The 15,373-nt window shown below is 34.8% G+C and overlaps 1 protein-coding gene across 10 annotated transcripts in view; it reads right to left on the bottom strand.

Annotated features, from left to right (window-relative positions):
• MEF2A (myocyte enhancer factor 2A) overlaps positions 1-15,373 on the bottom strand; it is a 164,018-nt gene that overhangs the window by 88,285 nt on the left and 60,360 nt on the right. For all 10 annotated transcript variants that reach the window (XR_004627723.1, XM_034667939.1, XM_034667933.1 and 7 more), the window contains one exon: positions 8,407-8,597. Coding sequence is in view for 9 of the 10 variants with exons in the window: in XM_034667939.1 (XP_034523830.1) it covers positions 8,407-8,460 (54 nt within the window). In the remaining variant the exon portion in view is untranslated. The remainder of the gene's footprint in view (positions 1-8,406; positions 8,598-15,373) is intronic.

Here is a 15,373-nt window from a genome sequence, read left to right as displayed (position 1 = left end):
AGGAAGGAAGGAAGGAAGGAAGGAAGGAAGGAAGGAAGGAAGGAAGGAAGGGAGGGAGAGAGGAAGGGAGGGAGGGAAAGAAAAAACAGATTTCAGGGGTGCCTGGGTGGCTCAGTCAGTTTAAGCATCTGACTTCAGCTCAGGTCATGATCTCGAGATCCTGGGATGGTGCCCCGAGTCAGGCTCCGTGCTCACCAGGGAGTCTGCTTCTCACCCTTCCCTCTCTTTATACCCCTCCCTTCACTCATGCATGCTCTTTCTCTCTCAAAAAAATAAAATCTTATAATAAAAAAAAAAAACAGCTTTTAGAATGAACTCCATAAAAAACCAAAATTGGGTAAAGGATTTGAATAGACATTTCTCCAAAGAAGAATACAAATGCCTAACAAACACATGAAAATGTGTTCAGCACAGTCATCAGAGACCTGCATATCAAAACCATGAGATACCAGTTCACACCCACTGGGATGACTATAAACAAAAAGGCAACAATAACAAGTGTCGGCAAGGGTGTGGGAAAACTGGAACCCTCATATCCTGCTGATGGAAAGCAAAATGATACAGACAACTTTGACAGTCTGGAAGTTCCTCAAAATGTTAAATGTTAGAGTTACCACATGACCCAGCAATTCCACACCTCGGTATATCCAAGAAAAATGAAAACATGTTTACACAAAAATGTGTACATGAATACACACAGCATTATTCATAATAGCAAGTGGAAACAAATGTTCATCAACTGATGAATAAACAAAATGTAGCATATTCATACAATGGAATATTATTCAGTCACAATAAAGAATGAAATACTAGCACACTCTACAACATAAAACAAGTGTTTTATGGATGAACCATAAAAACACTATGTTAAGCAAAAAAGGACAGTCACAAAAGATCATGTAGTATATGATTTGATTTATATGAAATATCCAGAATAAGAAAATTTATAGAAAGAACAGAAAATACGTTAGTGGTTTCCTACAGCTAGACGTATATGGAGGAAGGAGAATGGAGAGTGACTGCTAATGCATACGGGGTTTCTTTTAGGGGTGATAAAAATGTTCTGGAAGGGGGCGCCTGGGTGACTCAGTCAGTTAAGCATCTGGCTCTTGATTTCCACTCAGGTCACGCTCTCACAGGTCTTGGGATTGAGACTTGCACTCAGTGCGGAGTCTGCTTCAGATTCTTTCTCCCTGTCCCTCCCCCTCTGCTCCTCCCTTCTCATGCGCGCGCGCTCTCTCTCTCTCTCAAATAAATAAATAAAATCTTTTAAAAAAATGTTCAGGAAGAAAACGGTGGTTGCACAACTCTGTGAGTATACCAAAAACCCCCACTAAACCGTACATTTTCATTTTAAATGGGTGAATTGTAGGATATGTAAATTTTAATCTCAATAAAGCAGTTTTTTAAAACAGTGATGAAATAAAGACACATTCAGATAAAAATAATTGAAGACTTGCGCTAAAAGAGATAACAAAAGGAGTTCTTTAGGAAGAAACTAATCCCATATAGAAACATAAAGGAAGAAAGAGCAATGAAAAGGATCAGCGTGTATTTATATGTGTTTGTGTGTGTGTGTGTGTGTGTGTGTGTACTGACTATAAACTTTGAGTTTTAATTAATTTATCACATTAAAATGCATAGTAACAAAAACGCAATAAGCAGGAAGCATAAATAGAGCCACGTATGCTGTACAGTTCTAAAATCAGGGAAGAGGCAAAGAAGTAATGTGTGTTATACCAGTTATTTTGTAGTAAGTCAAGAACGTATGCTATAATTTCCAGGGCAAGCTACTAAAAGAAAGGCAAACAATATGCAATGAAGAAATTACTGGAAGAGAAAAATACAAATAATTTTTAAAATGTAAATCAAAAAGATGGCCAGTGAGGAAGAAAAAGGAACCTAAAATATATATAAATATATCTACAATTACATTTAGGATACTCTTTTTTAAAAAAGATTTATTTATTTATTTGAGAAAGAGAAAGAGCAAGAGGGGGAGGGAAAGACAGAGGGAGAGAGAGAGAATCCTTTAGCAGACTCCCTGCTAAGCAGGGCTCCATCCCAGGACCCTGAAATCATGATCTGAGCCAAACTCAAGAGTCAGCCGCTTAACTGACCAAGCCACCCTGGCACCCCAAGATACTCTTCTTAGAAAGACTGTGATTATATGATGGGATAAAGAGTTAAAGTCTTAGAAGAGATATGCCCTAAATATAAGGATCATGGAAGACTGAAGAGAATACAAGAAGATATAACAAGCAAATACTAAGCAAACGAAAGCTAATGTAAAGTATACTAAGAGAGAACAAAGAGCCTGAAGGCAAACATTAGTAGTTATAATACAAAAGGACATTTCCTAATGCTAAAGGTGTCAATCCATCAAGAAGATACCACGAGCTTAAATCTACATTCAACTCATAAGATAGCTCCCAAACGCATAAAGTAAAACCTGAAACTAAAAGAGAAATAGACAAGTCCACAATCTTAGCCAAAGACCATAACACAGTCCAAGAATATCAATCAGTAGTTGACAGAACAAGCACCCAAATAATCAGAAAGGTACAGTCCTTCTGTAAGCCTGAAAAACACAATTAAGATATCTAATCTAATTTTCTCTTCCCTGCCCCTGCTCCTCACATATGCATACCATAGTAACCAAAAAAAAAATAACACCGTCTTTCAAGTGCAAATAGAACACTTACCAAAACTGACCAAAAAGCCTGCATCCTAAAGCAAGCCTCAACACATTTCAAACAACCTCAATCATTTGGAGCACAATCTCTGAACACAGAGGAATCAAGCTAAAAATCAGGAAGAAAAAGACAGCTTAAAAATCTCTAATTTCTTACAGATTTTGCAATACATTTTCAAATAACTCATGTATTAAAAAAGAAATCCCAGTATAAATCTGAAAATATTTTCAGCAGAATAATAATGAAGATGAAAAATCTTCATTATTACAATATGTGAGACACAGTTCAATCAGTGCTTACAGAGGAAAACATAGTTCTCTAGGATTTATTAGGAAAAAGAGAAAGGCTGAAAAGTCAATGATGAATGTAAAAAAAAACCACTGTCCAAGACGAGAAAAAAAGACAGAAATAAATGACATTTAAAACAACTGTATGATAGGGGCGCCTGGGTGGCAAAGCGGTTAAGCGTCTGCCTTCAGCTCAGGGCATGATCCCATAGTCCTGGGATCAAGCCCCGCATCGGGCTCCCTGCTCCAGTGGGAGCCTGCTTCTTCCTCACCCACTCCCCCTGCTTGTGTTCCCTCTCTCTCTGGCTGTCTTTCTGTCAAACAAATAAATAAAATCCTTAAAAAAAAAACAAAAACAAAAAAACTGACACACTCTCAGCAAGACTGATCAAGGAAAAAAAGACACAAAGTAACAATATAAGGAATGCAAGATAAGATATAAAAGAGTATGAGCAATATAAAGTAAGAGCATATGCACAATGAACTTCAATAACATTAACAATTTAAATAAAACAATTCCTTGAAAAACCCAATTTACCAATTGACAGAAAAAATAGAAAAATATGAATCACTCTTTCTCTATTACAGAAATTAAATATTTACTTTAAAAAACTCTCACAAGGTAAACTGGTCAAGTTTTCCAAGTATTTAAGGAAGAAATATACTACTATTACACAAACTTTTCCAGAGAACAAGAAACAACACTTCCCAAACTTGTTTTATAAGGTCAGCATAACTTGTCATAACCTAACAATGACATTGCAAGAAAAAAAATTAGACTAATCTCACACACATATACTTGCAAAAATCAAAAATGGAATATGAGCAAATCAAGTGATATATATAAAAAGATTAACACATCACAAATAAGGTGTATTTCAAGAATGGTGCTGTAACATTTGAAAATCAACCAATATAGGATACCACATGAAAGAAAAAAGGAGAGAAAAATACCACAGAATCATCTACATAAACTCAGAAAAACCATTTGATAATTCGATACTGATTCAAGATAAGAAATAGTGGCATTAGAAATAGCAGAAAACTTTTCTATTCTGATAAAGAGGATCTTTTTAAAAAACTCTCAGTAAATATAATTCATGATCAATTATCGAATTTTTTTCCTAAAGTTAAGAATGAGACAAAGGATGCCCACCGCCTCCACTTTTATTTAACATTATACTGGAGGTCCTAGTGAATGCAATGAAACAAGATAATGTAAAAGTTAAAGGATTTCAAAAACAGTAAGTCACTGTTCACAGACAACATGACTGTTTACATAGGAAATCCAAAATAATGCACATATTAACTATTAGAAATCAGTGAATTTTGAAAGTGAATTTTGCAAGATTGCTAGACACTAAGTCAACATTAAAAAAGTAACTATACTTTTATAAACTTAACAACAACCATATAGAAAATAAAATCTGGGAAAAAACATAATGACACTAAAAAAATCCAATACCTAAAAATAAACAAAATAAGAAATTTGTAGGATCTGTACATTGAAAACCATCAAACATTATGGAAAGAATTAACAAAAACCAAATGTAAGATAACTATATTTATGGATAACAAGACTTAATATTGTAAGATTTCAGTTCTCCCTAAATCAAGCCATACATCTAATAGCAAACAAAAACAAAAACAAAAAAACCTAAATTCCAGTAAGGTTTTTTTGTCTGTTTTCTTGGTGAATATTGACACTTGGTTTCATCTGGAAAGAAAAACGGCAAGAACAACCACTCAGTCATGCAGAATATCATGGTAGAGAATTTCTACCACCAAATATTAAGCTATAGTAACTAAAACAGTACAGAACTGAGCAAAGATATAAAATACATAGATGGAACAAAACATAGTTCAAAAACAGCCCCACATGTGTATGATTACTTGATTCACGGCCAAGGCATCCCTTGTCATGCAATGGAGGAAAGATCGTTCTTAAAACAAACTGTACTGGGTAAACTGAATATTTATCAGGAAAACAAATCCTGATCCCAACACCTAAAACCATACACAAAAATAAATTCCAAATGGATAACAGATCTAAAACATGAAAGGTAAAAAACAGAAGAAAGCATAAAAATAATCTTTATGGGCTTAATGACAGGTAAATATTCCTTCAACACAACACCAAGAGCATTAGCCATAAAGAAAAAAAAGAAGGTAAACTGGACAACATTAAAAAAAAAAAAAAAGACTGAAAAAAATGAAAAGGCAAGCCATGATAGAAGTTATTTGTAATGCACATAATGAACAAAATACTCACAATGTATTATATATAGAAGGTACACTAATAATTAATAACAAAAAGGCAGTCAGGCAGCCCACAAATTTGAAAAAGAAGTAAACAGGTAAGTCATAAAAGAATGTATCTAAATGGCCAATAAAAATATGAAAAGATGATCAACTTCATCAAACATCACAGAAACTTAAAATTAAAATGTTACTTTTGCTCACCCACCAGAACAGCTAAAATGAAAGGGATAAAAACTAGTATTGGTGAATATTTACAGCAGTTGGAACTTTCACACAGTTAGCAGAGTGTAAATGATAAATTAGTACAACCACTTTAGAAAACTCTATTGCAATTAAAGCTGATCACAGACATACTCTTTGACTTAGCAACCGTATAACTCAGTATATACCCAAGTGTTCATGTGTACCAAAGACACATACAAGAGTATTCAAAACAGCACTCTATAATAGTCTCAAGTAGAAAACAACCCAAAAGTCTATTTACAACAGAAAAAATAAGTATATGCATTGTGTTCTATTCACACAATGGAATATTATACATCAATGAAAATGTACCAAATACATCTACATATATACCCACAGGCAACAGTAACATTAATTTCACAAATGTTGCCCAAAAGAACACATGCTGTTCACATAAATTCAACAACAGGGGTAATTAATCTATGTGTCAGAAGTTCAGTTAATGACCTTCCTTCCCTGGGGCATGGAGATAATGCCTGGGAGACAGGACAGAGGGTTTCGAGGGTGGTACACTGGGATATGCTGGCTACATGGCCATGTACTTTTTGCAATAATTCACTTAGCCACACTTAGAATATGTGTGCTTTTATGTTATACTTTAATACAAAATGTACTTTTTAAATGGAAATGCATTATGCCAAGAAGGACAAACACAAGGTTTCACCAGAAACTCCCAAGTGAAGTCAAGTGAAAGCTTCCAAGTAGAAGTGAAGTGAGGTGAAGCAACTCTTAAGTGCATGATAGTGTCACCCCCAAGATTTTTCATTCACTGTTCTAATGACTTGAAGTGTGATTTTATCTTAGTAGCTCAAAAAATCCAATTATTAAAAATTCTATTTGCTATCATCTCCTTCAGTATTGCTCCCTAAACTACCCCAACCAAAGGTCAGTAGCTCCTTCCATAAACTCTCCCATCACCTAAGCTTACCCTCTATCTGCCATATAGTTAAATCTCTTCTGTAGGCTATATGTTTTTAATGAGTTTCCAGTACTTAACACAGTCTCTCTCTGATATAGTAAGTATTCAAATTTGGATGAATAAATGACATAAATTCTCTTCTGCAGAGAAACCTTTTTTTTTCCATTTTAATGCAAGAATAATGAAACTTTTGACTCAGAATCCACAAATTCAAAATGACAAATTATGTCTGTGCCCAAACCTGAAAAATACATTGCCTCTTCTGTATCTCTTCTGCATTCTTTGCCAAAATCATCTGAGAAGAAATTCAGACACCCCTGCCCCATCTGGCAGCTTGGTAAGAAGATGACTTAGGTAAATTCAACACCTGTTTAACAGGCTAATTCTAGTTTCAAGTTATAGTGGCAGGCTCCATCTTTAAATAAGATCATTTCCTTAACTTAAAAAGTTCCATTACACAGTCACTTACATATTCCTAGTTCCTTTTTCTCTCTAAACATGTGGGGTCTTTTCCACTGGCAGATCCAGTGTATTTATGCTGAATTTAAACATGACTCTCTATGGGATAAGGAGAGTTCAGGGAATGTTATATGCTTTGCCAGTTCTCTGCTTTTATGTTATTCCCTTAATAAACCCTATTTTACATTTATATTGCATGCATTCATGAAGCAGGTCCCCCATTCCTCCCCTACCTGTCACAGTCCTCCGATTTATGAAGGGACATTTACTTACAGCCTTGCTTAGAATAATTCCTTTGGAATGATGGAATGGTTATTTTATCACTTTCCCTTATTTTATCAACCTTCATAAAGCATCATACTGTGTGAGCCTTACACTTAAGCTAAAGAATTTTCATGAGATGAAACAAGAATTTTCTTCATTTAGGTCCACTGACAACTCTAATCACTTCCACTAACTTCTCTACCAGCTACTCAGCTGAGTTTTGCCTCCAATTATACCCATATTACCAGGTGAATTACTACACAGACTCTGCAGAATATATCTTTATTACTGTTCTGTTCCTGGTAAGCTTCCAGAAACCACCTTTTCTGGAAATTTCTCCTGAGAGGCAAACTTTCCAGAGACAGCATCTCCCCCTCCTGCATATGCTGTGACTACTACTTTATTTATGATATTCTATGAAACTATTTTTCCTTCTTTCCTTTAAACCAAGGGCTTGACAAACTTTTTCTTAAAAGGCCAGAGAAAAAAGATTTTAGGCCTATGGGCTATACAGTGTCCAGGGCAACTACTCAATTATGCCGTTATAATGTGAAATCAGCCACAGACAATATGTAAACAAATGCACATGGCAGTACTCTAACAATGCTTTATTTAAAAAAACAGCCAGCCTGCCCATGGACCACAGTTTGCCAATCCCTGCTCTAAACTCTTAAAACTCCTGGTCTTCAAATATCAGTATTATAATTATCTTGAATTTGTAAGGGTTTATTGACATTGGTGTTGAAAATTAAGTTCAATATATTTTATCAATTAAAACTGAGATCAAAACGTCAATGTTCTAGGAGTATTTGTGATAATATGAGTTATAAAAAAAATTCTCATTATTTGTTGGTTAACCAGAAAATTTAAGTAACTAAACACATTCACTGATAACTGTAGTTAACTTAGGTACTGTCTAATTATGAAAACAGAGGTGATAATTTACAAGAATAATTAAAATATTAAAAACTAACAAACATAATCAAATGAACAGAAGACTAAGTATATTATGATAAATTGACACAATGGACAGTAGTAGTGGAACTATAGTGATCTTTTCCCCTATGTTTTCTATAATTAACATCTATGATTTCTGTAAAAAGAAAAAAAAAGTTTCTTTAAACCACACGATGACAAGTGTTTATTAAAATTTTTTATTTAGTTTAAAAAAAATATTTAGACTTGAAATTAAAGAAAAATTCAACCATTCTATACTATGCTCCTCTTCTAAAAAATATATTTACACCAAAATAAGTAAGTTAAAATTTTCATTTACCTGTCGGTTCCTTTCATCCATTATGCGTGTGATTTGAATTTTCTTCCGCCCCATTTTCAGTCACCTTTCCTTCCTTATATTCCAAATATTTAATTCAAAATTAATTTTCTTCAATACCCTAATGCATCGTACACAGCTTCTATTATTTCAGCTTCTAGTCCAAGGGCTACAGCTGAAATTTTCTATAAGATCTAAAAGAAAACACAAATTAGAAAATTTAAGTTCTATAAGTTTGCAAATCATGAAGATGTTATACAAATTTCAAATCTGCTTCTATGCTGCACACAGGCAGCCTATTAGTTGAAATTCCTGGTTATATAAAATTGGTAGTTACGTTGAAGCTTTGTTAACTTTACCCTTAAAATATCTCTTGAATCTTTTTGTGCCTCTAGTTCTGGCTGAAAGAGTGCAATTACAACCTTTGAGTTTTTCTCAATGCATACAATAATAGCAACAACAAGAGCCAATGCTTATTGGGATTTTTCTATGTGCCAAGCACTTTTCTATGTACCTGATATATCTTAACTCATTCAATCCTAACTGCGATCACTTTGGTTATAATTATCATCTCCATTTTATGAATAAGGATACTGAGGCAGAGAGATGCTAAATAATATGTCCAAGGTAACTCACACAGTAAAGGGCAGAGCTTGGAATATGAACTCAGGGACGCTGGCTCCAGAACTTCTCCTCTTTAATATTATAGAGTATCCTTGAAAGCTTCTGATGCCCTCCATGTCAAAGGATGAACTAATAATCTGGGTAGCCCCGATCTGTCTTTACAAACTATTCTTGCAAACCGCCCTAGCCACCACAAAAATTACTGTCAATCCACAAAGGCACCATATGATTTCATGACAATGTCCACTTAAATGAAATACTGTTCCTTTTAGACATTTAATAAAATCCTCCTTATCAATCAAGATTGAGTTCCCCCTGACAGAGTAAACCATAGCACATTAAATTTTGTGGCTATATGTATAATAAATTCTAAATCCATTTTCCTCTGAGACTGTTAATACTTTAAGAACAGGTTTTTTTTATTCTATTTATCTCTGTAATTCAATGACTGGCAATGATATAACTGTCATGTTCTGAATGACAGCTGTATCAAAGACCTAGTGTTTTCAAAACCTATAATAAAATATTTACAAGGGAAGGGAAGACAAATACTAAAACATAATAATAAATTCTCAGGGGACTTTTATTCAAGTATTTTTAATATTGTGCACGTATAGCCATAAAACTTAAAAAGTACTAGGTAAATCCATGTTTGATTAAATCTGGCTTTTGCTCAGAAGCAGTGAGTTTTTCAGTTCTTATCACTACCATCATTACTATAAGCATGGCATTTCTTACATATTTTTCCTCTATTCTTTCATTTCTTTATTCATACAAACATTAACTGAACAGCTATTAACAATTAATAACCTATTAATTGACTACTACTTGCAAAAAATATACTTCTGAACACTGAACTACGCACAAAGGGTAAAATGTTCAAAAAAAGTGGGGGATGATTTCTGTCCTCATACCATTCATAGTTTAGTAGGGGAAAACAGACATTAATCAAACTATAATACAAATGAGTCTGTACAAATTAAAATTAGGAAGTTCATTTATCTGACCTAAATTCATAAGTTAGGGAAGGCTTCCTTACGAATATGCCTCATACCCAAAGCTGAGTATGACGGTGTACATTCTAGGCAGAGAGAATAGCATGTGCGTGGAAGCAGGAAACATTAGAAAAACTGTAGGATGGCAAGTCAATTGGTGGGAACCACTCAAACAGCTGTGCTGCAGAATGAGACTGCAATATAAACCAACAGAAGTCAGTTTATTCAAATCATGTTCCCTAATAGATCACATTGCATTCAATTCCCATTATAAAAACTTGCACTGTAGTAGGCAAGATAAATATTCATACATTTCAATACTAATGCCTATAGGGTATATGTACGGTATTCTCTTTTTTAATCTGAAAAATTCTGAATGCTAGACCATATCTGAGCATTTTGCTTTTGACAATGGTTTAGTAGGTTACTTCAACCTTCTCTTTTTTCTTTTTTTTAAGATTTATTTATTTATTTTAGAGACAGGGGGAGAGAGCACAAGCGAGCACAAGTGGGGGGGAGGGAGAGCAGGAGAGAATCTTCAAGCAGACTCTGAACTGAGCACAGAGCCTGACAGGACTCCTGCTCAATCCCACAACCAATGAGATCACAACCTGAGCCAAAAACAAAGAGTTAGATGCTTAACTGACTGAGCCACCCAGGAGCCCCAAACCAACCTTCTTCTAAGAATGAGAAAACAACAAGAAAAAGTAATCTGTTCAAAACCACTGGAGAACTTTCAAGACAGAATTGAAGGACTGAGATCTGGAAGAAACAGGTGAGACCACACTTCAGACTAATTTTCCCCCTAGTCATCAGTAAGTAGATTCTTAAAATATTGGCTGAGCCCCACGTCACGTTTCCTGCTCTGCAGGGAGTCCACTTCTCCCTCTTCCCCTCCATCTGCCCCTCCACCCACTCAAGTTCTCCCTCTCCCACTCTCTCTCAAATAAATATGATTTTAAAATATATATATTAAAAAAAAAAAAGCATTGGCTGAGAGTCTGAGAAGCTAAGCAGAGCTTTCAAAAGATCTATGGGTAGGACACAAAAATAGATTCAAGGCCTGCCAAAGAATAGAACCAGTAAACACACCAGGAATCGGGAGGGAATCCAAGGGACTATACCCTAGGTACAAAGGTAAACTAGAAATAGACCAGGCCAACAAGAAGGAAAGTATATCTTGAGATCAACTCAATCCCTGATTAGGTTAAGATAATCTGGGCTATCTAGTGTCATTAACTTTGCTGCATACCAGTAAAAACTTCTGAAAAGATTTTAGCAAAAGTAAATCTTACCAGCAAAAGATAACATCATCTAGAAATTCAAATGATCTTATCATTTTTATACAAAATGCCTAAAAATAGAAAATAACCAGTCAAGACCTGACTGAAAACTAAGATTTTAAAATGGCAATACAATCAGACCCATATAGTAGATCCAGGTAATGGTGTTATCAGAAAAGAACTTTAAAATAAGTTAATGTGTTCAAAGAATTAATAAACAAAGACTACTAGCAGACAATGCTAAAGGTACGGAAAACACAGAATTAAAAAATACAATTTTGAAAACAGAAAATAAAAAATTGATGATGAGTTTAACAATAGGTTAGAACACAACTGAAGAAAGAATCAATGACCCAGAAGATAGGAAAGAGGAAAATACTTACACTGACGCACCAAAAGACAGAAATGGGGAAATACAGAAAACAGTGTGAAAAAATTATGACACATGGATCCAAAATACATGTAACTGGAGTCCCCGAAAGGAAGGAGAGAAAGATTTAAAGACATACACAGTTAAAAACTTTTTTTTTTTTAAGATTTTATTTATTTATTTGACAGAGATAGAGACAGCTAGTGAGAGAGGGAACATAAGCAGGGGGAGTGGGAGAGGAAGAAGCAGGCTTCCAGCAGAGGAGCCTGATGTGGGGCTCGATCCCAGAACGCCGGGATCACACCCTGAGCCGAAGGCAGACGCTTAACAACTGAGCCACCCAGGCGCCCCAAGTTAAAAACTTTTTAAAAACTTGCCAGTGGGGCGCCTGGGTGGCACAGCGGTTAAGCGTCTGCCTTCGGCTCAGGGCATGATCCCGGCGTTGGGATCGAGCCCCACATCAGGCTCCTCCGCTATGGGCCTGCTTCTTCCTCTCCCACTCCCCCTGCTTGTGTTCCCTCTCTCGCTGGCTGTCTCTATCTCTGTCTAAATAAATAAATAAAATCTTTAAAATAATAAAATTAAAAAAAATAAAAACTTGCCAGTGACATCAAGCCACAGATTCAAGACCTACAAACTCCCAAGCAAAACAAATACAAAGAAAACCACAACCTAACACATATCAAAGTAAAGGGGGGGACAGAGGGAAAGAGAGAGACTGCCACAGAGACAGAGACAGCCACAGAGAGATCTTAAAAGTAGTCAAAAAAAGAAAGATTAACTTTAAAAATAGTAAGATTTATAGCTGACTTTTTCACGTAAGTAATGAAAGTCAGAAGACAATTAAATGATATCCTCAAAGTGCCAAGAGTGGGAGAAATGCCAAACTAAGATTCTGTATCTGGCAAATAATACTCTTCAGGAAAAAGAAAAAAAAGGCAAAACAGACATTTGTAGTCAAATAGAAACAAAGAATTTAACACCAAAAACACTGAAAGGACTTCTCCAAGTAGAAAGAAAAAAGGATCCTACACACAGCTTGGATACTGCACCAAAAAGTAAGTAAGCAAGCACATAAATAAATAAGAACAATGAACAGGGTAAATATGTAACTCTAAGTGAATACTGACTAAATAAAATAACAATATGTTATAGAATTTAAAATATTACATTGCATAACAACAACAGTATGATACAGTAGTAAATGAAGTTAAAGTGTTCTAAAACCCAATCATTTAATGGGAAATAGAAAAAGTACTTTTTTACTTTTCAGACTTCGATTAAGTCAGAGATGCATGTAAGAATAGTAAAAGTATATATAGCTAACAAGCTAATGGAGGGGAAATAATGAATTAATAACCCAAACTGTATTTTTAAAAAAACCAATTTGATGATTACAGAAGTACATCTTAAATATGAGTATACAGAAAGAATGAAAGTAACATGGAGAACAATATACTGTGTAGAACACAAATCAAAAGAAAGTTGTGTAGCTATACTTTATCACAGTACATCACAGAGATAAATACATGGATAGAGGTACAGCAGGACACTTCATTACAGTAAAAGTTCAATTCACGAGAAAGATCAAGCAATTCTAAATCTGAATACACCTAATGACACTTAAAGTCAGGAATCTGTTCCTGAAAATCAGATATTCTGTGCAAAACCCTAAGTAGGACCTTATTTTCCATTATTTTAAATAGGAAAAATTATGTTACATATAAACTCATAATCCCCAATCATTTCTCTTTTAAAACTTAACTGAAATACAGCAAATGTCCATTTATAATAGAAAAGTATCATGGTTGGGATATAAAATACTACATGACTTCATATGCAGTAACTTTCTCACTGGCTTTGTTTCCTTCTGCATGATTTAACACTTTCTGTGTTGAACACTTTTTGTGCTTTCTACAAATCTAAGCAAAATTAAGGGCCAAAGACAAAAGGCAATTAGAAACTTATTCAAGACAAACACATACAGCCGATAACAGCTCAAAGGCTTATAATATGGTAACCTCTTTCTCACGGCCAGGAGCAACAGAGACCCACATTCCCTCTGTTGACAGCACATGCTTCAAAAATATCTACAGGTGATTCAAATGTTCTACAAATTGATTTGAAATTTAATTTGTGACTTTTCCCACACATCAGTTTGTTAAAATATTGTATTGAATTCTGCAGATGTAAAAACATACTTCTTTTTTCAAAGTTTAAATTTATTTATTTGAGAGAGAGAGCAGGGTGGGGAGAAGGCCGAGGCAGAGAGAAACTCAAGCCAAATAAACTTCAGCCAGTACCAAGGGAACTAAGTGAAGACCACAATTCTAGCAAGTTGATTTTAACACAGCTGTCTCACAGTAACTAATGGAACAAGGACACCAAAACAAGGAATAGTCCAGAAGAAACAGAAAAAGATTTCAACTTTACAATTAACAGCCTGACATACAGAACACTACACCTAACAAGAACAGAAAATACATTCTTCGTAAGTGCATAAAAACATTTGCCAAAAGTTACCACGTGCTAGATCATACACGCTAACAAATTTCAAAGGACAGACATATTTCTCTGACCTCCAATGAATTAAGCTATGAATTAATAACAATATAATTAGAAAATGCTTACATTGTGAAATTAAGCAATAAACTTCTGATTAACCCAGGGGTCAAAGAAGAAATCACAGTCAAAATTAGAAAAGACTTTGAATGGAACACTATTAAAATTAAATCATATCAAAATTTATGAGATGCAGCTAACAACATGCATAAGAGGGAAATTTATAGCTTTAAAATAGGTATATGGAGGACAGGACAAAAACCAATCTTCTAAGCAACCATCTGAAAGGGTTATAAAAAGAACAAATTAAACCCAAGACAGTACAAATGAAGAAATAAAAGAGCATAAAGTAATGAAATGGAAAACGTACAACAGGGATTAACTAACCAAAAGTTAGTTCTTTGGAGGGAATAATAAAACTGGCAATACAGGGGAGGAAAAAAAAAGAAATCAAAAACATATCTGGCCCCAAAGGTCTTATATTTAAAAATATGAACTTGTTTTTTATAATATGTCTTATATTTATCTCATGAAGATTAATACAAATAACCAACAAAAATCTAAAAGTAAATTATATCAAACTAAACTGGCAGGTGTAACTCTTTAACCACTACCTCCCATATTTCCAGCTCAAACACTCTAATTAACATAATTATAACACTCTTTAGATCCCATTAAGTCCTACAATTTAATGACACCTACCACCTTTTCACTGTCCCTCACCCAGTTTGTCTCTCTTTATACAATTTAATTTTCATATACCCTCACTCCCTTGGCTCTTGCTCTCCCTCCTCCCTCCACTCATTTCCTGGGAAAAACCCCACTCCTGACTACCTGCTTGCTCCCATGTAGCTGAATATGGCTGAGAACAAACAACTATGCTAACCAGGCTAATTAATCTGTCTTCAAGTTTAGCATTTTCCATTTCCCAATTGCCTGGTTGATTATTTTATGCCATATTCTCTCCCCTCACATCTCCAACACTCACCACTCATCCTCACTTTCAGCTGGTGACTTTGATACCTATTCTACTGATGGAAAAAACAGTAATCAGAAGAGAAGCTCCTCAAATTCCTGCCATCACAACTACCAACCCATCAGCATGTGTTCCATTATACACTGCCTTCTTTCCTACT

This window comes from Ailuropoda melanoleuca, chromosome 9, assembly GCF_002007445.2.
Source record: "Ailuropoda melanoleuca isolate Jingjing chromosome 9, ASM200744v2, whole genome shotgun sequence".
Lineage (NCBI taxonomy): Eukaryota > Metazoa > Chordata > Mammalia > Carnivora > Ursidae > Ailuropoda > Ailuropoda melanoleuca.
Note: the sequence above shows the minus strand (reverse complement) of the source record. Positions and strands in the feature narration are given on the sequence as shown.